Raw genomic sequence first — 26,644 nt, forward strand, 5'->3', positions numbered from 1 at the left:
CGCGCTCGGCCGCGGCCCGCGGCAGCGGCGTCACACGCGGGCGGAGTCGTGCCCGGGCGCCATGGCGCGGAAGCGTCCGGCGGGCCCGGGTCCGCAGGGGTGCCAACCGCGGGGCCCGAAGGCCAGGGGCAAGGGCGCGGACCAGCCTGAGGAAAAGGAGGCGGGTGAGCGCGCGGCGCCGCGGGCCGGGCGGGAGGCGCGGGGCGGGGGCCGGAGCGGGCTCCGAGCGCTGCGCCGGCGGCGGCGGCGGCGGCGGCGGCGGCGGCCGTCCCGGTCCTCCGGGACCCGAGGACCAAGTCCGGCCTGCGGCCGGCGTTCCCGCCGGGAGGCGAGCGCGGCGCGGGTGTTCGCTGAGTGTCGGACGGCCCGGGGCGCAGGGTTCATCCGGGACCCGCCGCCGGCAGCGGAAGCCGAACCCACCCCGGGCCGTACCTTCTGCGCGGAGCGACGCGCCCGGACCCCCTTGGCCCCGTGAGCGCGCCCTCCTCCCGACCCCGGCGCCCGCCCGCCCGCGGCCGCGGGAGCGCCCGCACCGCCTTCCCGGCCGAGGTCGGGGCTTGCTGTCTCTGCCCGGCTGTCGGCCTAAGGCTTCCCGTCCAAGTCGGGGTGCTGATGACCCGGACATTCTGACCGTCGGCCACAGACTTGAGTGACTTAGGATGCGAAGCAAAATCACACACTTTGAAATCTTTTTCAGAGTGCTTCCCTTTTTCCCCCTTTATGATTTGGGTTATGATTGAAACAGGGGAGTGCACAGACTTGCGCTCTAAAATATCTTTAAAGAATCTGGCTTCTCTAGCATTAAAACAAGTTCCCATTAATATGAACATATTTGAACTAAGTTAATTTAAATCATGAAGGAGAGTTTCCCCCCACCTGCAAAAGTACATTTGGGAGATACAGATTCCTATTTTAAGAGGCAGGACAGGCTGTGAAAAAGGAAAGAACAAATTCGTTATTTCACACTCATTTCCTTTTGGAACCTTAATAAAAGTTAGAATGCCTTCTGTTTTCCAAAACTAATTGAAGCAGAGTAATGGAAAGAACAAAGGGAGATTTATTACTTAATGTGAATACATTTGCAAAACAGGAAAGTGTCCCTCCTGGCCGCATTAATAAAGTACTAAGATAACATTAATATGTTTAGTTACTCTACTTAAACTAGCTTATGAACTTAGAGTTTATAATTAAAAAGTTCATAAGCTAGATAGTTAAATTTTCCCTTTGGTAGAAAACTAATTATTTTAAGGAAATTAAGGTGTTTTTAAGTTACTTCAGGCTTTTAACATTGCTAATTCTGAAATAAGAATTTAGGACTGTTCCAGGATCTGAATCTGAGTTGTATAGTATTTTCTATAAGGAAAAATAGATGCTGGTAGGGGATGATGGTTTGGGATGGTGGGTATAGCTCACTGGTAGAGCACTTGCCCAGCAGATGAGGCCTCAGATTTGATTCTCAGCACTGAAAAAAATAAACAGGATAGTTTTTACTGCAAACATGGGCTAGACTGCAGGTGGAGGGAAACAGGCTGCTACCTAGACATGGGATGGAAGATGGGGTTTGCAGAGAGGTTCAGAGCCTTTCCATGACCTTGCCTGTAGCCACATTACACCCATCTTTCCTGTCACCTCTCACCCCTTGTTCTGTGTGGTTGCCTAGATGTCTTTGAAGTTGAGAAGTCAAAACCTCCAAAGAGGAGCTGTCTCTCAAAAGCTTCACAAGCAAAGAGGAAGAGAGGCGGCAGTGATGCAGGGGGTCCAGCAAAAAAGAAAGAGGCCAAGGCAACTGCTAAAGCTGAAAACCTCAAGGTAGTGAAGGAAGAAGACGTCAGCGATGGAGAGGACCTCAGGTGAGGCGGTAGAAAGCTTCAGGCCAGTGTTGAGGGCTCCCAGCAGAGAGGGGGGAACCATGCTTCTGCCACTGGGATTGGGGGAGAAGGGTGGTGTGTGTGAAATCTTTAAAGTCTTCTGAGTAAAGTTTAGAAAGAGCCAGGAACTTCTCATTTTTAGGTGAGCACGGGGCAGCCTGCATTTGTGGGTTCATGTTACACAGTAAGGTCTGGCAGGAAACACCAAGTCTTCTGACTCTTGGTCCTGTGCGCTTTCACATTCACAAAGGTATTAGCCAGGAGGTACCTGGCTAATATGTGAGTATACTATGTGCACCATTTTGTACTGCTCTCCTCAGGAACCCTGACCCTCTCTAGCTGGACTTCTTAGCACTCAAGTCAGCACATTCTTGCTCCCATCCCCTCAGTTGTTTTTTCCTTGCCATGTTTTTTCCTCCACCTGCTATGCTTTATTCCACTCAAGATATAGATCTGAAGTCATCTGTTCCTCTTTCATTGATTCTCAATGAATCTTTCCTCCTGGGTAACCTGTCTGCCAGGTGTTAGGGTTACTTGTGACAACAGCCCAGATGTTCTAGGGCATTTTGAGCTTGGTCTTTTATTTGATGGATGCTGGTATTTTTGTAGCAGATGAACGTTCATGTTAATAAGTAGCTGACTAGAAACCACTTGATTATCTGAAGAGAGGATAGACAGAGGATAAATTTGTAATCCTGACATGGGCTAGTAATAGCCCAGCAGAGGGCAGCAGTGTAGAAGAGCAGGGGAGGCCTTAGACTGAAATCTGAGCTCACTGCTCCCCAGTTACCCCCTCACTTACTGAATTCTGTCTCCAGGGTTATTCACAAACAGATCAGGTGGTAGAGCACCTCCCTAGTGAACTCAAAGCCCTGAGTTCAAACCCCAGAATCACCAAACCAAACAAAACAGGATGCTGCCAAAAAGCCTTTCCCTCTCACTGGAGAGCTGATTGTGGTCTAACCCACAGCACACGAGCATTTCTTCTTTTTATCCTAATTGGCGATATTTGTTGTCAGGATGTTAGCAGAAAACAGTAGGCCGAGTCAGGCATGGTCACACACATGTAAGTCAACCTACTCAGGAGGCAGAGACAGGAAGATAGTAATTTCAAGGACAGTCCAGATAAAGCAAGATTCTATCCTGAAAAAAAAGAAAGAAAAGTATTAGGGGTATAGCTGGAGTGGTAGAGTGTCTGACTAGCAAGTCAAAGCTCTGGCTTAAATCCCTAGTAAACCAAACAAACAAAAACCAGTAGGTTTAATAAAGAGTGCAAAACTAAGAATTAGTAGGGAGTAGGTAGCTCACACCTGGAGTCCTACCTACTTAAGAGGTTGAGATCTGAAGGATCATGATTCAAAGCCAACCCAGGCAGAACCATCAAAGAAACCCTTATCCCAATTAGCAAAAACCTGGGTTTGAGGTGTGGCTTAAATGGTAAAACAAAAACTGAGCAAGAGCATTAGGCCCAGAGTTCAAGGCCTAGTACTGGTACACATACACAGACACCTTAAATGTCTATGCTAAAATTCAATGTTTACACTAGATATCAAGTGTCAGAATTTATGTAAGCAAAAAGTAACTCAGTACTGTAGATGTATTTTATATATGAACTTCAAGAATATTAATACATTAGCAGTCATTTACTTTTGCATCATTGCTTAGCTACCTACCTGCTTATCTATGTAGTTATTTACTTAACTAATAGCCTTCCTTGTTTCTTGTGTTGGTCATGACAAGCCTGTGTGCAGCCCATCCTCACAGGTTACTGCAGCACTGGGTTTTTTATTTTATTTATTTTATTTTTTACTTTTATTTTTTGCCAGTCGTGGGGCCTAAACTGCACCTGGGCGCTGTCCCTCAGCTCTTCAGCTCAAGGCTAGCACTCTACCACTTGAGCCACAGCACCTCTTTCAGCTTTTTCTGCTTATGCGGTGTTGAGGAATTGAACCCAGGGCCTCATGCATGCAAGGCAAGCAGTCTACCACTAAGTCACCTTCCCCGCCCTGCACTTGGTTTTGAACTCAGGGGTAGGCAAGCATTGCACTCCCTGAGCCACACTTCCAGCCTGGCTTCCCTATTTCTTAAGTGTAGCTAAACCCTTCAGCCACTGTAAATGTCCTTTTTTTCCTTTTTCTTTTTCTTTTTTTTTTCTATTTTTATTGTAAAGGTGATGTACAGAGGGGTTACAGTTACATCAATCAGGTATTGAGTGAGTACATTCTTTTTGAACAGTATCACCTCTCCCCTCATTTTCTCCCAGTTTTTCCCTCCCAACCTCCCTCTCCTCAACTTGTATAGTTCATTTCCAGAAGTATTACTGCTGAATTTATTCACCCTTTGTCTCTCCATTTCTGGGCTTCTTCCTCTCCCCAAATCAGATAAACTTACATACAATACAAAAGGTACAGAAATAAAAAAACAGTGACAAATGGGGGAAAACGGGGAAAAAATGAACTGCTAAAAGAAGTTTTAAAAAAACTTTTGTGCTGGGCACCGGTGGCTCATGCCTGGAATCCTAGCTACTCAGGAGGCTGAGATCTGAGGATCGCAGTTGAAAGCCAGCCCAGGCAGGAAAGGCCATGAGATTCTTATCTCCAATAAACCACTCAGAAAACTGAAAGTGGCTCTGTGGCTTAAGTGGTAGAGTGCTAGTCTTGAGCTGAAGAGCTGAGGGACAGCACCCAGGCCCAGAGTTCAAGCCCCGTTACCCACCAAAAAACCTTTTGTTTCCATTTCTTGGAGTTCATTTCACTAAGCATCATTTTATATAAGCATATGCACGTAGCAATTGAGCTCTTTGAGCCTCTCTTGAGAATATCCTCCTTTGGCTTCACTGTGAATGTTTAGAATCCTGTTTAATTTACCATGTCCAAGTGTAATTTTTAGACCTCCTAAGTGCATGTTTATACACGTGTATCACAACTTTGCTTCTGGAACTCATGGTAACCTTGAGGTTTCTTTTAACCTTTCTCTGATCATTCTGGGTATAGCTTACTAGCAAACAAAAACTACACTGTTTGCAGATTGTGAAGTTCTTTCCTGGTTGGTTGGTTGGTTGAGACAGGGTCTCACTGCATAACCCAGGATTGTGTCAAACTCGCAGTATTGTAGAGCAGCTGGCTTACAGGAATGCCTGGCTTCTTTCTGCTTTCACAGCGTCTCCTTCTCTGTGATCCTAACACAGGGACTTTGCCAGTGACCTGAAAAAGATGAAGCAGCCTAAGAGGGAGTCACCTGTGAAGACAGGCAGCGAGGAAGAAGATGACCAGGAAAGCGAAGAGGATTGGGAGGAGGTCGAAGGTGAAGCATCTACCCTGTTCCACAACTGTTTGATTCATATCAATTTCTGCAGTTCTCTTGTTTTCTTTGAAACTAAGACTAAAGATAAAGTTGCAGTTAGTATCGCTTTTTAAAGTTATTATTATAAAGGTAATGTACAGAGGCGTTACAGTTAGGTAAGTCAGGTAATAAGTACATTTCTTTTGGGACAATGTCCCCTTTTCCTTGCTCTCCCAGTTTTTCCCTGTGGTACTGGTTTTGATAGAAGGAGCACTGCAGTTCTGGCACTTGAGAGGCCAAGGCAAGGGATATAGTGAGTCCCAGGTTAGCCTGAGCTACATTGCAGGTCTGAGGCCAGCTTCAGCCAGGGAGACTGTCTCAAGAAAAAGGAAAATGCCATGACTGGGTTTCTCTGGCTTTTGTGGATGGCATAGCTGTAGTAAAAGGCAGCAGGTTGGGTAAGAAGAGCAGAGGCCAGGAGGGAGCTGGTCCTCCTCAGTTCACAGCTTTGCCATTTTGCCCCTGCGGGAGCACGTGCTTCCTTCTCCAGTGAGCTGTGCACTGGTACCACTGATGACTGGATGTTAACTGAGCAGCGAGCTGCAGCTCTGGATTGCTGGGGAGCAGGAGTGTGTAGATGGAGTAGGCCTGGACCGTTGGATCCTCAGAGGCAGCAGGCTGACACTGTGTTTCCAGGCTCTTGTGAGCACGGTTTCCTCCTGGCACTGGCGTTGGCACTGTGTTTTGAAAATGCTCAAACCCACAAAAAAATTACAAAGTAGTATGTTCAAGTTGTGTGTGTATGTGTGTATTCTTCATTGGGGCTATTAACTTGAACTTGTGGCCACACCTCCATGGAGGTGTTCGTTGTACAACTGTTTGGAAATAAGTTGCAATTTCTGACTTTCAAATATTTCAGCTGGTATTAGCACACCTACTAATGAAAAATAAGCAGTTGCTATAAAATAGTAACTTAACAGTCAAACCTAAGTCTAGTGGGTGGATATAAATCTGATCCCTTTTGTGTGTGTGTGGTTCTGGAGATTGGGCCAGGCCATTGCCCCTGCCAGGGAAGCACTCTCATTAAGCTTCAACTTCACCTGCAGCTGTTGCTTCAGATTGGCCCGGAACTCCCAGTCCTACTCCTACGCCTCCCAGGTGCATTGCTATGCACACATGTAATCCGCCAGCTTTCTGTTTATTGTTTGAGAGTACTGCTTGTTTGGAAAGGTCCTATTTTTCTTTCTTTTAGAAAACCTGCTTTCTGTTTTGGTCTTGTAGACAGACAATAAGGCATTTCATGGTATTGTTTAAAATTTGTGTAAAATTCTTGGTGTCTTATAAACTCCAGGTTAAGTCTCAAGACAGTGCTGCAGACTGCTCCGGATCCGCTGCAGGGCCTTCAGGGGCCTTGTCGCTCTACGAGTGGGTTTAGGCCAGCCACACACGTGCATCCTTTTGCAGGGCTTTTCTTCTTTTTTTTGGTGGGGGTTGCCTTGGTCTTGCTAGGTAGGGACTCTGCTGCTTGAGTCACAACCCTGACCCTTTTTACTTTTTTGACCCAGGCTGGCCTGAATTGTGATCTTCTTACTCAAACTTACATGTAGCTGGGATTACAGGCACACCATCTCACTCAGGTGTTTTTGTTGAATTAGGAGTCTTGCTAATTTTTTGCCAAGGCTGGCCTTGGCAGCTCACCAATCTCACCTCGTAAGTAGCTGGGATTGTAGGTATGGCCGCCTATGCCAGGCCTAATTTTTGAGACCATTATGTATAGGCTCTTTCTGTCTGTCTGTACTAGCATTTGCACTCAGGGTCTCATGCTTGCTAGGCAGGTGCTGTACCTCTGAACCACCCTTCTAGCCCTTTTATTATGATGGCTAGTTTTGAGGTAGGTTCTGGCTTCCTATCTGGGTGCTTGTTTGGATGATAGGAACACACCATCATGCTTAGCTTCTTTAAGTTGGGATTGAGTCTGGTGGTCTTTTCTGTCCGGGCTACCTTGAACTGCAGCCCTCTCAGTCAGGGCCCCCACCTAGCTACGATGACAGTCGCATGCCACGATGCCGGTCACATGCTACGATGCCCAAGCATTGGTTGCAGAGGAGTCTTGTGAACTTTTCAGCCCAGACTGGTTCATAGTGCATTTGTCTCCTGATCTCAGCCTTCCAAATAGTTAGCATTACAGGTGTGAGCACTTAGCCAGGCTTGGCTAGACTCCAAGAATCTCCATAGAGATTTGAAGCTCTTGTCATTAGGTGTATTCATTGCTAATGAAGTTCATGGCTAGATCCAATTGAGTCAATTCAGTGCATTTCAGGTAGTGTTGACAAGCTACGTTGGGTGATGCAGGGATGTTCCTGTTGCAGACAGATCTTCGTGTGGAAGGCAGAAACCTACGTCACAGCTCTACAAAGCCACCATGATGCACTGTGGTTAGCAGTGTGGAGGTGAGAAGTTGTTCTCACCTGGCTGTCGCTTTGCTGTGCTTTTCTTTTGAACACAAACACTCAAACATCATTGTTTTGCTTTTTGTTTGTGTTTGTTGGTTGTGAGGCTTGAAGGGGCCTGGGTGCTGTTCCTGAGCTCTCAAGGTTGGCACTCTACTCTTTGAACCACAGCTCGGGTTTCTGGTGGTTAATTGGAGATAAAAGTCTCATGGAGACTTTTCTACGATCCTCAGATCCTCAGCTCTCGATCCTCAGATCCTCAGCTCTCGGCCTTCTGAGTAGCTAGGATTACAGGTGTAAAACACATGCACCTGGCATTGTTTTTGTTTTTGATAGCAAGAGAGTATTTAATTGAACTGATATCATCTCTGTGGTTTATTTTTCTCATCTGAAGGTTCTGTCCCTAGATTGTTGTGTGGTTAAATGGAACAAATAAATGTAAAACCCTTAGCATGACTACTGGATTGTAGGAGCTCAGAGCATGGGAGGCACAGTGGTCTCTCCATCCATTCCTGTCTTCCTCCTTGCAGTACATTAGTTATTACAATTATTACTGATTTTTTTTTTCTTTTTGGTGGCAGTGCTGGGATTTGAACTTGGCCTAGGCACGCTCCATAAACTTTGTTGCTCAAGGCTAGTACTCTACCACTTGAGCCACAGCTCTACTTCCACCTTTTTGGTGGTTAATTGTGCCCAGGCTGGCTTCAAATGGTGATTACAGGTACGAGCCACCAGTGTGTGGCATTATTACTGATTTTTAAAAATTGTTGTTGATAGAACTTGGTGAGCCTGTGCTAGGGGACATGGGAGAAAATTCATCCTTCTGTCAATCTCTTCTGCCTGTGAAGCCAGTGGAGATAGAAATCGAAACACCAGAGCAAGTGAAAACAAGAGAAAGAAGGTAAGATTAGGCCTTGCTTTTAGGTGCCTGCTCTCCATAGCAACAGAAACACTTGGTGTGCTTGGGTGAGCCAGGCCGAGCGTCAGAATGGCCAGGAACTTGAGGGGAGAGAGCCCTGTGTTTGTCAGTAGGACTGGAATGACAAGCCTGTGTATCCTGGCATGGGGTAGAAGAGGGGAGGGGCCTGATCTGGTAGACATCCCTATCTTCCTTGATCCTTAGACTGGTATGAGAAACAAGAAGCCAGAGGCTCAGTGTGCTCAAGTAACATTCTAGAACTCACTCAGACACTAAGCAGAGGAGCTGTGATCTGAATCCCGGTCATCTGTCTCAGCACTCATGCGTTCCCCCGGACACTGCACTACAAGTCTGAGACAGTGTCCATTGTGTACAGAGCCTCCACCACAGCCAGGCTCCCGGAACCCTGCAGCCTCTGATGGCCTTGCAGAATGGAGCCTAAGGCCTGTCTGAAGGGTTGCTGATGAGTTCCCTTGCAGGATGGGCACATTAGCAGAAGGGAAGATGGTGTGTCTTAGGAGGTATCTGATTTTTCTTGAGTACTCTAAGAGATTTTTCAATAGAGAAGTGCCATATAAATGACTTCACTGATTGAGTGTCAGCATAGTAGAGGCTGAGGAAGGAGTTGGGAGGCCAGACAGGAGACTTCATCTCTGAGGTCTGATTGTGAGGCAGGATTTGGTGCTGGCAGTGGATGGCAGACTGCATGCTTCAGATGAAATGCTGCAGCCTCTGGGGGGTTTTCCAACAAGACCAGGAGGAAGAGTGAGCTGGAGAGACAGCGGTCTTAGGAGCCATGTGGAAGCTGGGTGGTGGGGCCGAGCTCACTGGCTCCTCTCTTGAGGGCAGGCTTGTAGTGAAAAGGAGCAGAGGAATGTGCAGGAAACAGCCAGCATGTGCGTTTGCGTGAGTAGCATGGCTTTGTGCCTAATTCATGCGCAATGAGCAGGACTTGGCAATGAAGTTTTCCGTTTCTTTCCCACTTGGGGATTTTTCACTCTGCGTTGCAGTGAGAAGATAAAAATGGAGTTTGAGACATACCTCCGGAGGATGATGAAGCGTTTCAGCAAGGAAGTCCACGAGAACACACACAAGGTGAGGGCGGGAGGCCTGGGAGCCCTCTAGGAGGAAACGTGGCTCCCAGTCAAGCTGACCCTCATTTGGGCTCTGCCACTCAGCAGTGACTTTGGCAAGTTTCTTCTTCTCTCTGCGCCTTTGTGTTACTCAGATGCCCAGAGAGAATAAGAAAAATGAGGTATTGTTACCCCTAAGGATAATAATGCTGTCTATTTTGGAGGGTGGTTAAGAATTAGGCAGCATTCTATGTAAAGTAACTTGTGGTATGTGGCAAGGCCTCCTGGAATAGACTGGAATAACTGGAACTCCCTTTCTATCTCTTCTTTCAACAATTTAACAACCTCAACTCTGAACTTGCTAAACTCACAATGACTTCTGGCTTTAGGTAACAGTTACCAGACGAGCGTACAGACATGGCAAGGTTATCATATGGCATTTTGGGGTTAGAGACTTACTAGACTGAGCAGCCCTTGTCCAAGAATCCAGAAACCCGAAATACTTCCAAGTTGGGAACTTTCTGAGCATATCAGCAGCACTCAAAAACCTTGGGATTTGGGAGCCTTTCAGATTTCAGACTTTGGGGTTAGAGATGCTAACTGGAAAGGTCTGTGCTGATCTTCAAAACAAAATCCCAAGTCTAGAATACTTCTGTTCCCAGCCAAATCAGATAGGGGATACTGTATAAGTATCAAGAGTTTCTGATTTCATACATGGAGCAAGAGGAACTTCAAAGCAGAAGTTCAAGACTGCTCAGAACAGTGAAAGGCATGATTGTGGGTCTTTATTGAGGAGCATTTAGAATACTAGGCATAGAGGAGTCACTGGGATGATCAGGGTACCTGGGGGTGGCAGGCAGGGGCAGGGTGGGGAAAAGGCACTCTTAGTCCTCAGGTGGGTGGTGGGCCCCAGAGAGGGTGATGATGGGAAACTGTAGGCTGTGGGGAGATGCTGGATTTAAACTAGCACAGAGGTCTGGAAGTGAAAAGACTTGACGCAGTCAAGAGGGTGGGTCTCCCTCAGAGGCCCAGGGGGAGACAGTGAGCTAGCTGTGTTCTCATCTCTTGGAGAGTGCTGGAAATAAAAGGGAAATCAAGATGAATCTCAAGTTTGAAGCACAAATGAGGGAGAAAGGCAGGGCTCCTAATTCAAATAGGGAGGCTATTAGTGACTGAGAAGGAAGGCCAGTTGTGCTTGAAAATGCTGTAAAGCTTTGTTGAGGGGGCGAGGGGGGAGGATAGACATTGGCAGAATCATTACAGGAGGTTAGTGAAGGATGGGGCGAGGTCAAAGGAAGGAAGAGGCGTGGTGGATACAGCAGCAGAGATTGGGTTCAGACACGCGTGGGGAAGTAGCGTGGGCAACCAGCAAGCCCACCCCGCCTGCCAGCTGAGTCTTGCTCTCTGTCCTCCTAGTCTTGTTGGCATGAACTCCAGAAGTTCCCACGTTTGATCTAGCTATTGTGCTGTACATACCTTTAAAAGATGAGACTGCTTTAAAAAAAAAAAGTGTATTTTGAGCTGTGACAATGAGTACACAGAGAAGAGGCCAGGGAATGACAGGTATTGGGCAGTGTCTAATGGTAGATATTTTACCTCCTGGTCTGTAGAAATGTAAATTTTGCTCACGACACGTCCAAACTTGTCAGCAAATCCCTACTACTTGTCACCTGCCTTCCTCCTCCTCTGCAGGTTCACTTGTTGTGCCTGCTGGCGAATGGATTCTATCGAAACAGCATCTGCCGGCAGGTAGATCTGCTGGCTATTGGCCTCTCCATCATCCCAGTTCGCTTTACCCGGGTGCCCCCTGAAGACGTGGACTTGAGCTATCTTTCAAACCTCATGAAATGGTAAGCTGCCACCCACGTGCACAGTCTGGGTGGAGGACTGGGTTTCTTTTGGTCTGGGTTCAGGTTAGGTCTGCAGACCTCTGACCGCCTCTGAGGCAGTAAGTGAACATCAAGCCCGGGGTACCACACGGCACGGCCTCGGCTCTGGAAGAGCTCCCAGGCCTCTCCCAGGAGAGACTGGCACAGAGCAGGTCCCTAGGGTAGCATGGGGAGGGTGCTGGCAGAGGATGCCACGTGGAGCAGGGTGCTTGTCTCAGGTGGGCAGTCTGGGAAGGAAGGTGCCACAGGGAGGAGTCACCTGAATGGGCTGTCCAGTGATGGTGGGACGAGCTAGCCAGGACGGAAGGAGCAGAACAGAGGGGGCAGTCTCAGGACTCACTCCTGCTTTTCGTTTTCTTGATTGAGAGTGCGGCAGTTCCCTCCTCCGGTCCTCTGCATGGGGGATGCCTTGTCTCTTCCAGGTTCATTGGGACGTTTACAGTGAATGCAGACCTTTCAGTCAGTGAGAGAGACAGCCTGCAGACGACACTGGAAAGGAGGTTTGCAGTCTACTCTGCTCGTGATGAGGAGGAGTTGGTTCATGTAAGTGGCTCCTCTGATGGCACTGTTTCATGATAAAAATAGGCTTTATCCCTGGAAGATTGCTGTTAATTCATACACTTAGATTCCAAGAGGTGTGGAGAAAGGCCCAGACTCTGTGTGTCTACAGAAGCAGCTTCATTCCTCTTCACATTTGGCTGAGAGTCGGAGCCATCCGGCCATGTTTGGTTTCTACTTCGGGTCCTGGCAGACATGGTGGGTGGCTTAGCCTCTGCACCACTGCTTGGAGTGCGGGGATGACTTGGGGACACAGAGATACCCAGGAAGCAGGAGATGATATCAAGATTCAAAGTGGAGAAATCTTAAGGCAGATTCCAGATAGTTCTGGGAACAGGAGAGGAGCTGTGTGTGGAGAAGTCTACATTGTCATTTGCCCCTCCGTGTCACGTGTTCTGATGACAGGAACCTTGGGAATGTGTGGGACATGGACAGAACTACAAATGCCGCCCTGTGGCAGTCTAATTTAGTTATTCAGAATACTTTGATAACCCAGCTGACTTGTTCTCAAGAGAAGCTATGGGTGTAAGCACTGTGTAAAAGCCCACACTTCCCCAGTTTGCATCTGTGCCACCAAAGACTCTCACTGCAGAGAAACCCCCCGGGTAGAAGCTGTAACAAGCCTTTGTTGCCCACATCCTCACCTCCTACCTGGTGTGCTTCTGTCTATCTGGATAGCTTGTGCACATGAGACCATATAGCATGTGGTCTTTTGTATCTGTCTTCCACTTTGCATGTTTTCCAGGTTTGTCTTCCTTGTATTTTTCTTTTTCTTTCCTTTTTTTTTTTTTTTTAAGGTCTGAGACTGGGACTTGAACTTGGTACCTGATACTTCTGTTTATTGGCTAGCACTCTACCAACTGAACCATGCTTCCAACCACCATTTTTCTTTTATTCTTGTGCTAATTCTGAGGCTAGAACTTTAGGTCTCCATCTCACTCCTCTTTTTTGCTCACAGCTGGCACTCTACCAGTTGAGCTGTTCCAACTTTTTGCTGGTAAAGTGGAAATAATAGTCTCTCAGACTTTTCTACCTTGACTGACTTCAAGTGGTGATTCTCAGATCTCTGTTTCCTGAGTAGCTGGGCTTACAGGTGAGAGCCACCATTGTGTTTAACTTTTTTTTTTTTTTTTTGCCTGTCCTGGGACTCGAATTCTGGGCCTGGGCACTGTTGTTGAGCTCCTTTTTGCTCAAGGCCAGCTTCTACCACTTGAGCCACAGCTCCACTTTTGGATTTTTCTGCGATTAGTTAGAGATAAGAATCTCTTGAGCTTCTCTGCATGGACTGGCTTTGAATTGTGGTCCTCATATCTCAGCCTCCTGAGTAGCTAGGATTGCATGTGAGCCACCGGTACCAGTTTAACATTTGTTGTTTTTTTTAAATCTTTATTTTTGCTATAATCGTTCTAATGGGTGCCAGGAGGTACTTCCTCACTGTGGTTTTGCTTTACATTTTCCTGATGTCTAAAGATGATGTGTGTCTTTTCATGAACTTATTTGTCATTTGGGTAGCCCTGAAGAAATATCTGTATAAATCCTTAAGAGCTTCTTAGGTGTTCTATTAGTCACCTACCAGATGTTTTGCAAATATTTTTTCCCATTATGTAGGTTGTCATTATTGATAGTTTTTTGATGGACAAGGTTCTCATTTTGGTAGTCTCAGATACCTTTTTTTTTTTGTTCATTATGCTATTCATTTTAGTGTCACATGTAAGAACTCATTGCAAAATTCATGGTCATGAAGACTGACCTTTTTATTGTCATCTAATATAAAAATGTAAGGTTTTGCTCTTGTAGTAAGGTCCTTCATGCATTTGTGCTGGTTGCGGGTGTTCAACTTCATACGTTTTAGCATATGGATTTATGATTGCCCATCACTATTTGATTAGACTAATCTTTCAGCTATTTTTAAAATTATCTCCACCATTTTTTACCCATGGAAGAAAATGTTTTTCCCCATGGGAGAAAATCCACTAGTCACAAATGTATAGAGGTTTATTTCTGGCCTCCACATCTGTCACTTGCGATTGCTGTAGCATTGTAGTGAGTTCTGAAATCAGAAGTGTGAGTGTAACTTGGTGATTCATCACAGTACATTATTTGAGGTTCTTTCCAGCTCCGTATGAATTTGTTAGCCTGTTACTCCATTTCTGCCAAAAAGGCTGTTGTAGATCTGTGATACTGGAGTTTGAACATAGGACCTCATGCTTGCTAGGCAAGTGCTCTACTACTTGAGCCATGCCTCAGCAGCCATTGGTATTCTGGTAGAAATTGTGTTGAATCTGTAGATTCATTTAGATATCATTGCTTTCTGGACAACGTGAAGTCTTCCAGTTTATAAATCAGGATGTCTTTCCTCTTATTTGTATCTTCTTTGAGCTCACTTAGTAATGTTCAGTGTACACATCTTTCATTCCATGAGTGAGCTCTATCCCTGAAGGTCAACTGAATTCTCAAAAACATAGCCTAGAGTCAAAAGATTTGACATGCAGAAAGACACCCCTGTAACACCCACAAAACCAGTGTGTGGGTCCTTTTTCAAATAGGCATGTCTGTATTCTTATTTATGTGTAGCATTTTTCTATAAAAATGTGATCACATACTTTTTTTTTGTCGGTCGTGGGGCTTGAACTCTGGGACTGGGCGCTGCCCCTCAGTTCTTAGCTCAAGGCTAGCCCTCTACCATTTGAGCCACAGTGGCACTTCCTGTTTTCTGAGTGGTTTATTGGAGATAAGAGTCTCACGGCCTTTCCTTGCCCGGGCTGGCTTTGAACCATGATCCTCAGATCTCAGCCTCCTGAGTAGCTAGAATTACAGGCATGAGCCACCAGCGCCAGGCTCCCTGAGCTTTTTTGCTCAAAACTAATGCTCTTCTACTTGAGCCACAGCTCCACTTGGCTTTTTTGAAAGTTAATCGGAAGTAAGAGTCATGGACTATCTGGGTTAGCTTTGAACCATGATCCTCAGATCTCAGCCTCCTCAGTGGCTAGGATCCACCAGTGCCTGGCCATATACATTTTCTTTCCTTCCCTCCCTCCCTCCCTCCCTCCCTCCCTCCCTCCCTCCCTCCCTCCCTTCCTCCCTTCCTTTCCCTCTTTCTTTTCTTTCTTTCTTGCTTTCTTTTTTTGTGCTGGTAGTGGGGCCTGAACTCTGGGACTGGGCGCTGTCCCTCAGCTCTTCAGCTCGAGGCTAGAGCTCTACTACTTGAGCCACAGCACTACTTCTGGCTTTTTCTGCTTATATGGTACTGAGGAATCAAACCCAGGGCCTCATGCATGTAAGGCAAGCACTCTACCACTGAGCCACCTTGCCAGCCCTACGTTTTCTAAAAACAGTACTTCTTTAACATATAGTGGACAGTTCTCATTTTAAGTGTTGAGAGTTCCAGTGTCTCCTCAAATAGTTTGGTTGTTTCTACCTTTTTTCTTTCGTAACTAACAAACTCTATTAACAGTCTTAATTATTTTCTTAGGGTGAGTATGTTATCTCTTTTTCACATAGATATTTCTACTGATTCTTCGGGCTCTACAGCTGCTCACTCGACTGGTGGTGTCTCTGCAGCCAGTCCCTCTCAAGTTATCAATGGCAAAGGTGAGGTACATAGATTTCAAAGAGAAGAAACAGGAGTTAAAAAGTGTAAAATAAGCGATCTTTTTTTTTTTTTTTTGTACTTTTAAGAGCTAATATTCATGGAGCCTGGGTTCTTGTGAGGCTGCGTACACATGTCTCATGTGAGGGGAGGTTGGATACATGAGGGGCTAGTCTAGCACCCTGTTCTGAGCTTGGTGTGCAGGTGGCCAGCAGGTGCGGGCTTCTAGCACCTGGGTAGAATGGTCCCATCCTCATCAGCAGAGTGAGGTGCTCTGAGTCTTGAGATACTCTGTTCTCTGTGAGGTCTGGGCATTTCTAAAGTCTATTGGTCTAGATGCATACGAGTAAGTTTACTGTATTCCAAAACCATGGCTGCATTCCTGCCCTAAATATCCGTTGTGCAAAATCAGGATTCTTCTTTCTGAAGAAGCTGAGACTCACAGATTGAGACAGAACTGGAATCCAAATCCAGGTTTCTGTTTCCAAATCCCTTGCTCTTTTCTCTGCTCTCCAGGTTGGGCAGCCCATCGGAGGGGCTGCAGCTTTTGGCTGCTGTTTACACATAAGCCTGTGGGGTGGGCAGTTGAGTCTGAGCATAGGACATCTCAATAAACTGATTCTTAGCCAGTGACTTTACTTTCTTAAGTTATAGGATTCCTATCATATCATTAGCAAAATGAAAAGTAAAATTTCTCTGTTTCAGGCAAAGAAACCCTCTAGCCAGAGATCCACAGAAGGTTCTAGAGGCACCTCAGAACCCTCTACCCATATTGCAGAGAGCCATACTAAGGCAAAGATCAGCAAAAGAGCCAAGCATGAGGGAACTGGCAAGTCAGGTGCCAGAGGGAAGAGGAGCAAGGCAGCTGCGGGCAGCAAGGACCGGAGAGAGTCCTCCAGTGAGGAAGAGCAGCGTGAGGCCAACAGACGCCCACATGGCCGGGCGCGGCGGGTGGCCTCCAAGGTCTCTTACAAAGAGGACAGTGCGAGCGACGAGGCTGGCAGCAGCTCTGACTTTGAACTTTCCAGCGGAGAAGTCCAGCAGTCCTCTGACGAGGATCCCAGGCCGGGCTCCACAAGGCAAAGGAGGGCCCCAGCGCCTCGGAGGACAAAGAAGGGGTCCGAGAGTGAGTCCAGGACCCCGCGGAGAAGCCACCACAAGAATCTAGGCTTTTCAGCAGCATCTTCAAGTTCTTCAAGCAGTAAGAGAGGCAAGAAAACTTCCAGCGATGGTGAGGAGGCGGAAGCGGGGAGAGCCGCGGGCGTAGACCAGTGGCTGGAGGTGTTCTGTGAGCAAGAAGGAAAATGGGTGTGCGTAGATTGTGTGCATGGGGTTGTGGGCCAGCCTCTGGTCTGTCACAGATATGCCACCAAACCGATGGCCTATGTCGTGGGCTTCGACAGCGATGGCTGTGTCCGCGATGTCACACAAAGGTATGACCCAGCCTGGATGACAGCAACCCGCAAGTGCCGCGTTGATGCCGAGTGGTGGGCAGAAACCTTGAGACCCTACCGGAGCCCATTTGTGGAACGGGAGAGGAAAGAGGACCTGGAGGTAAGGCCTGATGGGGCCCCGAGCACCACCCGATTTTATAGGCCCACATATGTCCCATGTTGAGCACCTTATGGGCCCAGAACTTAACCTTCATATTTTTACTGTGACATATTTAATTGCCATAGGACTATGAAGTGGTTACCATTACCTTAATTTTACCAGTAGAATTTGTTATAGTTGAACAATGAGCTGACTGTGAGATTTTGGGTTTTTTTGGGGGGGTCTGGTCGTGGGGTCTGAACTCTGGGCCTGGGCGCTGTCCCTCAGCTCTTCAGCTCAAGGCTAGCGCTCTACCACTTGAGCCACAGCGCCACTTCCGGCTTTTTTCTTTTTGCTTATGTGGTGCTGAGGAATCGAACCCAGGGCCTCAGGCATGCAAGGCAAGTGCTCTACCGCTGAGCCACCTTCCCAGCCCAATCTGTGAGGTTTTGAAGTTTGGTTTTAGTTCATTACAAATTTAGAGCTGTCAAGTAATATGTGCAAGTCATATACCTCATGAAAGAAGGAAGGACTCACTTCACAGACATTGTGTGTGCACGGACCCACTCACACACACACCATACCTCACACATGCACCTCATGTGAAGAACATGTGTTCTGGGAAGGGAGGAGTGAAATGCGCTATGTCCAGTCTGAGGAAGCGGAGGCGTTTCACTCCCCCAGCTGCTGCTGCACTGCGGTGGCTGGGGTCTGCGTGTCTGCACAGACACTAAGACTTCCTGCCACTCAGGATAGAGTCGCATAGCATTGCTTCCAGTGATGTATGGCATCCCTGTTGGCGTCTTTGGTTCATTGTACTCAGTCCTGGCAGGTTCAATGGGGAGCACGCAGGTGGCATTGTAACCTGCCCACGCCATCAGTGGACACTGAGCCTGCAGTCTTCTCCCTCCGCTGTTCCACACCTGCCCCTTCCGTGTGGCCACCTGGGGTTCTGAAGGGATGCTGGGGAGAGCTTAAGAGAGCTTGGTGCCCAAAATGGGAGTCATAGTGGTAGATTTTGCTACTCATCACTCTGAATCCTTAGGGAAGTCTTCAGTGGAGAGGCTTAAACTCAGGGCCTGGGCATTGTTCCTGAGCTTTTTGCTCAAGGCTAACAGTCTGCCATTTTGAGCCAAAGCACCACTTCTGGTTTTCTGTGGTTAATTGGATGTAAGAATCTCACAGATTTTCCTGCCCTGGTTGGCTTTGAACCATAAGCCTCAGACCTCAGCCTCCTGGGTAGCCAGGATTATAGGTGTAAGCCACCAGTGCCTGACTTTCCATAGTGTAAGGTTAATCTAGAATCCGTTTCATGGCCAGATGTCGTGTTACAAAGTCACAGTGTTTGTGAATCTAGGCTCTCAGGTGTGTTAGTTAGTCCCCCTCAAATTTCACTTCTAGTAACATACTCAACGTTGTCTGTTGGATCCTGCAGTTTCAGGCCAAGCACCTGGACCAGCCTTTGCCCACTGCTATTGGCACCTATAAGAACCATCCTCTCTATGCCCTGAAGCGACACCTACTGAAATACGAGGCCATCTATCCGGAGACAGCCGCAGTCCTGGGGTATTGTCGTGGAGAAGCTGTCTACTCTAGGTGTGTGTGTATGGTGGCCTCAGCCAGCGGCTTACTAATTGTCTGGGATTAGCGGCCTTCTTGGGCACGGGGCTGCTAACGTAGGCTCATCTCCTTAGCAGCATCCATAGTGTGTATACATATGCATCTGTGCATGCACACGTATATGTGTGCATGTGCACACGTGCATGCGTGTGTACCCATCTATATGCTGTTGTGAAGAGGAAGCTTGGAAATTAAGCTTAAAGTCTAGGGAGAGCTATTTTGGAGGCTAAGGTTGGAAGATCTCATTTCAAAGTCAGCCCAGGCAGAAAAGTCCTTGAAACTCTTTCTACAGTTAAGTAGCAAAAACCTGGGCTGGAGATGGTGGCACAGTGGTAGAGCACCAGCTTAGAGTAAAGAAGGCAAGCGAGAGTGTGATGCACTGAGTTCAGGCTCTGGTACAGGACAAAAAAAGAACAGGGTAACACGATGGATGATGAAGACAAAACTTAAGATAGGACAATTTAAAAACTTCATCCCAGCTGGGCACTGGTGGCTCACTCTTGTAAATCAATCCTAGCTACTCAGGAGGCTGAGAGCTGAGGATTGTGGTTCAAAGCCAGCCTGGACAGGAGTACCCATGAGACTCTTATCTCCAATGAACCACCAGAAAACTGAAAGTGATGCTGTATTGCTGAGGGAGAGCACCCAGGCCCCAAGTTCAAGACACAACCTACAAAAACACACGCAAAAAAAACTTCAACTATAAGTCAAAACATACAGAAGAAAAAAAGGATTTAATTACAAAAGTTAAAATGAATTGATGTTTCTAATGGATATAGATCCCATAAGTTGCAGGTGTATAAGTGTGAGTATGCTTAATGCCACTCCACTATACACATGAAAATGGTTGAAATGCTGTGTGTTGCTACAGTTAATGCTGTGGGTAAAAGAAAAATGAAGTAAGTCCCTTTCCCCCCTTTGTACGGAATAATAAATGAACAGTGAAGTGACACCAGGGGCAGTTGACCAGTCATGGGCTGCCACGCAGCACATCACTGTGGAGTATGCAGGTGTCAGGATTCTGTGATGGCTCATTAGCTTGTTGGAGTTGGTCTTTTTGGCTCAGTGCCCCCTTTTCTGGACATTCATCTCGGCACGTGGCATGTGGTGGTAGATCGGGCCCTCAGTGGGCACTGCTCAGTAGTGAGAACTTGTGTCTGTAGCAGGTTCCCTTGGCTGTGGCTGAAGCCATTCAGAGTAGGGCTTGTCCGAACACCGCGCTGGGTCAGTTAGGACCAGAGCCTGAGCCTGGGGTACAGACGACGTGTAGAGAGAACTGACGGGCTGCGTTCTCCCATCTGCTGCTGGGCCCTGTGAGGCATGGAGGACCTGCGTCATCACAGGCAGCCATGACTGACTTTGTCCCTTGTTTCCTGTTGCTCATGTAGGGACTGTGTGCATACTCTACACTCCAAGGACACGTGGCTGAAACAAGCAAGGGTGGTGCGTCTCGGAGAGGTGCCCTACAAGGTAGCTGGGATGGGGGGTTGGGGGTGTCATGGGGGAGGGCAGGGGCAGGCGTAGGGGAGGAGCTGCTGCCCTGCAGGCCTCCATCTCCCTTGGCCTTGAGCAGGATTTGAGGAGACAAGCATTTCAGTTGTTCATTAATAAGAAATGTTCAAGAAGTGGGGTTTCCAAAACATACAGGACATCAGCCAGAAAGTAGCCGGGGTGCGTGTGGTGAGCTTGTGCATGCCTGGGTTCTCGGAGGTCCAGGCCTGGCTTCATCCGTACACGCCAACAGTCAGATTGCCCTCCGTGTGACAGTGCGTGGGTGCAGATGAGAACACCAGAGCCCAGCAGGACCCCTGGACCGCTTCTCTTGTGTGTGGCGTGTGGGGTCTGTGATCTGTGAGAAATGCGCTCAGAGCAGTCTCCCACAGACGTCTCAGAATGTGGCTTTGCCAAGTCAGCCCGCTGCTGCTGCTGCTGCTGCTGCTGCTGCTGCTGCTGCTGCTGCTGCTGCTGCTGCTGCTGCTGCTGCTGCCGCCGCCCCCAGATCTGCAGTTCCTTCTCCTCAGATCCCAGCATGAGCCTGGGGCTGTACCGCTGCTGCTGCTGCTGCTGCCGCTGCCGCTGCCGCTGCCGCTGCCGCTGCCGCTGCCGCTGCCGCCTCCCCCAGATCTGCAGTTCCTTCTCCTCAGATCCCAGCATGAGCCTGGGGCTGTACCACTGGGGGGTAGAGGCCTAGTGGGAGGGGCTGCACACCCTGGGGGCTGAGCCCGCTGCTGGTGTGTGGAGCTGCTGTTGGGCCTGCAGGGCTGCCATAGTTTGCCCTGGACGTACTGACCCTTCCCTAGTATTCCTTAGCCACATAGGCAGTCTCTTTAGGCTACCACTGTCCAGTACAAACAGTGCACACCATATTAGAAACACAAAAGCAGGTAGCAGCTTAACATGTTCATGTTATTCTAATACAGCCAGCTATTACCATTTGAACATGTTAATAAATATTTGAGAATTAGTGAGGTTGACTTTTTTTGTTGTTATTAAGTCTTCATGACTTCTTTAATCCTGTGAGGATGTGACTGCCTTAGCACACGCGGTTCTAGAGCAGTCCCCAGTCTCTCAGATCCATTCTTTGTTCTGATCTCTGGCATCCCAGCTCCCGCCTCAGCATCTCCTGGGCAGTCTCCCTCCCAGTTAAATGCGCTTCCTGTATGTCAGTTGTACAGATCTTTCTGGAACACATGTGTATGACCACCAAAACACTGTGTCCTCCCCCTACCCCAGCTGTCATCTGGAGGCCCACATTGGCCATGTGTCGCAGGTGATGCTCTGGCACCGTCCTCATCCCAGACCCTCCCCCGTGATCTCTGTCCCCACTGGCTCCCAGACGTACTTCTTTCTGTTTCTCCTGGCCAGCGCCTCTCTCTGATCCTTTTTGTCGGTTGTGGGGCTTGAACTCGGCTTGGGTGCTGTCCCTGTGCTCTTCAGCTCAAGGCGAGTGTTCTACCACTTGAGCCACAGCGCCACTTTGGTTTTTTAGTGGTTTATTGGAGATAAGAGTCTCATGGACTTTCCTGCCCGGGCTGGCTTTGAACTGTGATCCTCAGATCTCAGCCTCCTGAGTAGCTTAGGATGACAGGCGTGAGCCACCTGCACCCAGCTCTCTGATCCCTTTAAGCCTCAAGTCAGATGCGACCTGCCTATGGCAGCATTTCCCAGGGCTGTGGATGAACCCAGAGCTTTGTATGCATGGTACAAGTGCTTTACCACTGGCTTATGGTAGAGCTCCTGAGGTCAGAACAGGCTTGATGGTATTAAAGGGTGGTAAAGAATCACATGACAGACCCCATGTGACCTCAGAAAGCTCCTAGCCTTTGCTCTAGGGGACGTTGCATGGCCCAGGCCTGGGCGCCCGCCACCCCTGCCCATGGGAGGGAGGTGGGTTTCTAGTCCTCCATCCTTTGACCCCTTAGCTCCACATGGAAAATCTTAGTCTTAGCCTCTGGACACGTTAGGTCCTGGGGTCCTAAGCAGTCAGTGCTTTCCACAGGCAGCGTGGCTGGCTAGTGGTGACACTGCAGGGGGGGCGAGGCAGATAGTGGTCTGGGTGGACCGTGGGACCTTCATCTCCAAGGCCACGTGGTCCAGAACACCCCTGTGCCCGGGCCTTCACGAGCTGTGACTGGAGGTGGATCACTTATCCCTCCCAAGTCACTCATCTGTAAAATGGACACAATAAGGAGAACTACCTTTTTGGTGTATTGAGAAGACTAGTACACTTCAGGGTCTGGGACGGGGGTGCTGTGTAAATGCTGCTCGCAACCCAGGAGTGTAGAAACCTGCCCTGCTCCCAGGTGTGGTGTTGGGGCTGACGAGGGAAGGAATAGTGGGAAGCAGTGAGCTCCTACAGCCCCTGGCGTAGCTAGGGAACCAGGAGCCTTCCTCGTAACTGGCTCTTTCCTTTGGAGCAGATGGTGAAAGGCTATTCCAACCGGGCGCGGAAGGCCCGGCTCGCTGAGCCCCACCTACAGGACCAGAATGACCTGGGTCTGTTTGGCCACTGGCAGACTGAGGAGTACCAGCCCCCCGTGGCCGTGGATGGGAAGGTAAGGGATATGGCAAGGGACCGCCTTGCTGGCCACTGGCGACGTCCTACTGTGCTTCCCCTCCGCAGGTGCCTCGGAATGAATTTGGGAATGTGTACCTCTTCCTGCCCTGCATGATGCCCATCGGCTGTGTTCAGCTGAGGCTGCCCAATCTGCACCGTGTGGCCCGCAAACTGGACATCGACTGCGTCCAGGCCATCACTGGCTTCGATTTCCATGGAGGCTACTCCCACCCCATGTGTGTGGACCTTCAGTGGAGGGTTGGGGAGGCCACAGCGATGGGGTGGAAAGCTGATGCAGGTTTAAAGTCAGCCTTAAGCCAAGGGTGGCTTCTGCCCAGAGGTGATAAATCCAGCAAGGCCGGTGTCCTTGGGCTAAAACACTGCTCTAGGGAAGTCATGGGCTGGGGACCAGAGTGGGGTCAGCAGCCTTCCTGATCACTAAGCTCTGTATGTGTACATGTATGTACACGTGTGCACGTGTGTGTGTGCAGGTGTGGTGTGTGTATAGACCGAGGCCCACACTTGGTCTTTGGACCTGCCTTCTGCATGGGTGCCTGGCACCGCCTGGCCTGCTCACCCTTTAGAGCCCCAAGTGCTCAGGGGAGGCGGGGGGGGGGTTGAGCAGGGGGGCTCAGGGAGGGCCACCGGTGGTATCCCCACAGAACTGATGGCTACATCGTCTGTGAGGAGTTCAGAGACGTGCTCCTGGCCGCCTGGGAGAACGAGCAGGCCCTCGCGGAGAAGAAGGAGAAGGAGGTGAGGGGGAGGGCCAGGCACACAGCTGGGCCGCTGCTCTCCTCTGCCCTGGTCTCTGTAGCACATGGGAAGATGGGGGCCCGACTCTCCCACCCCTCACCCCTTTCATTTCATGGAAGGCACTGTAGGGAGTGAGCATGGGCCACACAGGCTCCGCCCCCACCCCTGCCCCTCACACCCACTGTCACGGTCACTATCTGCACCTCTGCCAACCTGCCCTGCCTTGAAAAGAATTGCCCCCGGTCTGGGTCCCAGATGACCACTTCCCCTGAGAACTGCAGCCAGCAGCAAGTCAGCAGAGGACTCTGTTGGAAGATTTCAAGTATGTCATTTTATAAATCAGAGTAGTGTTTTTAAGCTGAGACTTGGTATGATTGACAGATTGTCTTTCAACTTAGAGCTGCACAGATAATATACATATTCCAGGTCCATCTGAATATTCTGCCTGAGAATATCAGTGGTTAGTATTTCTTCTCGCTGGGTTTCTGTCTGCAGAAGAGAGAGAAGCGAGCTCTGGGAAACTGGAAGCTGCTGGTCAGAGGACTGCTCATCAGAGAGAGGCTGAAACTTCGCTATGGAGCCAAGGTAGGTGTGGGGCCTTTGCATATTCCACAAGCTTGGGGTCAGACTTTTATCTGGACACGCCCCCATCCCTGGGGGCGCCCCTGTCTCAGATCCTTGGCACTGAAGTTGTCAGTCCTGTGTGTGTCTGAGCACGTTTGTCAGAGGGAGGTCATGGATGGGAGTAGCCGCTGGCTGTCCCCAGACATGGCTGCACTCCTGGAGGGCCGCTGCCTGCAGGCCGGCTGGCTGCTGCCTCCCAGCCAGGACCCAAGAACCTGCTCAGGTGCACCCTGTGCTGCCGACCACACAGCCCTGGGCAGGCTGGAGGGTGGGCAGGTCCCCCAGAGACTGCTGCTGCTTGAAGGTGCATCTCCACAGCCAGTCGCTGAGACCATGGCCTCTGTCCACCCCTCCAGAGTGAGGTAGTCGCTCCCCACATGGATGGGGAAGGCGGGCTCTCTTCTGATGAAGAGGAGGGGACCAGCTCACAGGCAGAAACGGCCAGAATCCTGGCTGCCTCCTGGCCTCAAAACCGAGAGGCGGAAGAGGAGCAAAAGCCCAAGTGCCACAGGACATCCAGAAGGGGGAGGAAAGCGGTTGCTGCCCACCTGTTCCCCTTTGAGAAGCTGTGACCTGAGCCCCGACTCCGGACGCTCCTTCATCATGGGCCCTGCCAGGCCCGTGCTGTGGGAGCAGCTGGGGGCCGTGGTGAGCAAGGGCCTACTGCAGGCTGGTCTGTCTAGCACGGGCTTTCGAAGGTTTTTACCAAAGCCGCCTCTGAGCTACAGAATACAGCCATAGGAGACTCCCTGACCCTGAGGGCTTGTCCTTTGGAAATGTTTTTTTTCCTCTTTTGAAATAAAAATCACTGGGAACTGTGGATGGAGCTGCATTTAGGATGTCCTGATCCTCCATCCTTTCGTTCTGAACCACATTTCTCTGTGCTGCCCAGCGCTGCCTCTTCCTAGTTAGTAGCAGCACAGCTCAGATCATGGGATCTAATTTTCAGTCAGTTTTATGATGGCAGACGACTAGAATAAAGAGCTAAACTTAGGAAAGGAAAAAATAGCGAATTAAGGAAATGGAAGTAAAAGTGGATCAGTGCTAAGCTGCATATTTTATTCACGACTGGATAAATTTACAAAGCTCTGAATCACGCATTGTAGATAATTAGGAGAAAAAAATTTATAACTTTTTGAGAAAAAAAATAAAGCATTTTTCTAACAAGACTTGTCTTTGCACTTTCTTTTAGATTTCACGTCAGCAAAGAACACCCTGATAGAAAGTGGCGCTGTGGTTCAAATGGTAGAGTACTAGCATTGAGCTGAAGAGCTGAGGGACAGTGCCCAGGCCCAGAGTTCAAGCCCCACGACCAACCAAAACAACACCTTGATAAAGCCAGGTGTTGGTGGTCAGGCTATAATCCTAGCTACTCAGGAGGCTGAGATCTGAAGATCAGTTAAAAGCTAGGCCAGGCAAGGAAGTCTGTGAGACTTTTATCTCCAGTTAACCACAAAAAAACTAGAAGTGGAGCTGTGGCTTAAGTGGTAGAGCACCAGCCTTGAGCAAAAAAGCTAAGGAAGAACTAGAGGTTCTTGAGTTCAAGTCCCAGTATGGGGGCAGAGTAGTGATTTATATTTATGCTAACACTGCAAGTATCAGAATCTAAGTTGAAAACTTAGGTGTGAGCTGGAAACATTACACACTAGCAATCTTTTTCTTTGTGTAGGAGGGATTACTTAATCCTGAAAGCAGCCACTGAAAATGTTGAGTCATTCTTACCCAAGGGAAACACAATATTTGGGGTGTGACCAACAGACAGGTTGCTATGGAAACTACATTCTCTCCGTTTCTGCCCAGAGCCTGACAAGCTTCCTAGGGCAAGTGACTGCTTTTTGGGGTTTTGAGGCCAGTTTACGGAGAGAGAACCTATTCAGGCCAATGTCAGTTCCTAGGAAGCATTAAGGAAATCAAACACTTAGATTTTCAGAAATTAATAGGTTTTGGAAAATTATTACTGCCTGTAACAAAGCTGAGAACTTCAAAGTAGGGAGGGGAAAACTCGGTGCCGTGAGTGTGGGCACCTCACCGGCTTGCCCCTCCTGGGTCCTGCAGCAACCCTTGCATGGGAAGAAAGGCATTGTCCACTTCCCACACGAAGCCGAGGCTCTCATCAGTGGAGGCTGGTCTGTGTGAACTCAAGGCCAGTGCCTTGTGCACCAACGCACACTCCACCAGTCCTGGGGCTTGGACTCAGGGCCTAGGCACTTGTCCCTGGGCTGCTTTTGTTCAAGGCCAGCACTCTACCATTTGAGCCACAGCACCACTTCCAGCTTTTTCTGTTTATATGGTACTGAGGAATTGAACCCAGGGCTTCCATGTGTTCTAGGCAAGCACTGTACCACTAAGCCACATTCCCAGCCTTCATACTCCACCTCTTCTAGCACATTCTGAAGGCTCACAAAGCATGAATCATTCATTTTAAA

The 26,644-nt window shown here is 48.8% G+C and overlaps 1 protein-coding gene across 2 annotated transcripts; it reads left to right on the plus strand.

The window, feature by feature from the left end:
* The first annotated feature begins 47 nt into the window (after positions 1 to 47).
* On the plus strand, positions 48 to 25,385 carry LOC138822734 (DNA repair protein complementing XP-C cells-like). 2 transcript variants are annotated; one of them, XM_070015649.1, is made up of 16 exons: positions 48 to 164; positions 1,661 to 1,850; positions 5,056 to 5,171; positions 8,378 to 8,501; positions 9,530 to 9,614; positions 11,285 to 11,442; positions 11,904 to 12,024; positions 15,541 to 15,630; positions 16,334 to 17,182; positions 18,597 to 18,757; positions 20,170 to 20,251; positions 22,702 to 22,836; positions 22,905 to 23,074; positions 23,501 to 23,594; positions 24,090 to 24,179; positions 24,575 to 25,385. In XM_070015649.1, exons 1-16 carry the CDS (start codon positions 62 to 64, stop codon positions 24,788 to 24,790), a joined length of 2,784 nt encoding a protein of 927 aa, XP_069871750.1. In that variant the 5' UTR covers positions 48 to 61; the 3' UTR covers positions 24,791 to 25,385. The 2 variants fall into 2 exon arrangements, with proteins under 2 accessions (XP_069871750.1, XP_069871751.1); XM_070015650.1 differs by lacking the exon at positions 48 to 164 and having other exon boundaries at positions 1,762 to 1,850; positions 5,028 to 5,171.
* The last annotated feature ends 1,259 nt before the right edge of the window (positions 25,386 to 26,644 follow it).

The sequence above is a fragment of the Dipodomys merriami genome, unplaced genomic scaffold (assembly GCF_024711535.1).
Source record: "Dipodomys merriami isolate MVZ:Mamm:240054 unplaced genomic scaffold, mDipMer1.0.p SCAF_114, whole genome shotgun sequence".
NCBI lineage: Eukaryota > Metazoa > Chordata > Mammalia > Rodentia > Heteromyidae > Dipodomys > Dipodomys merriami.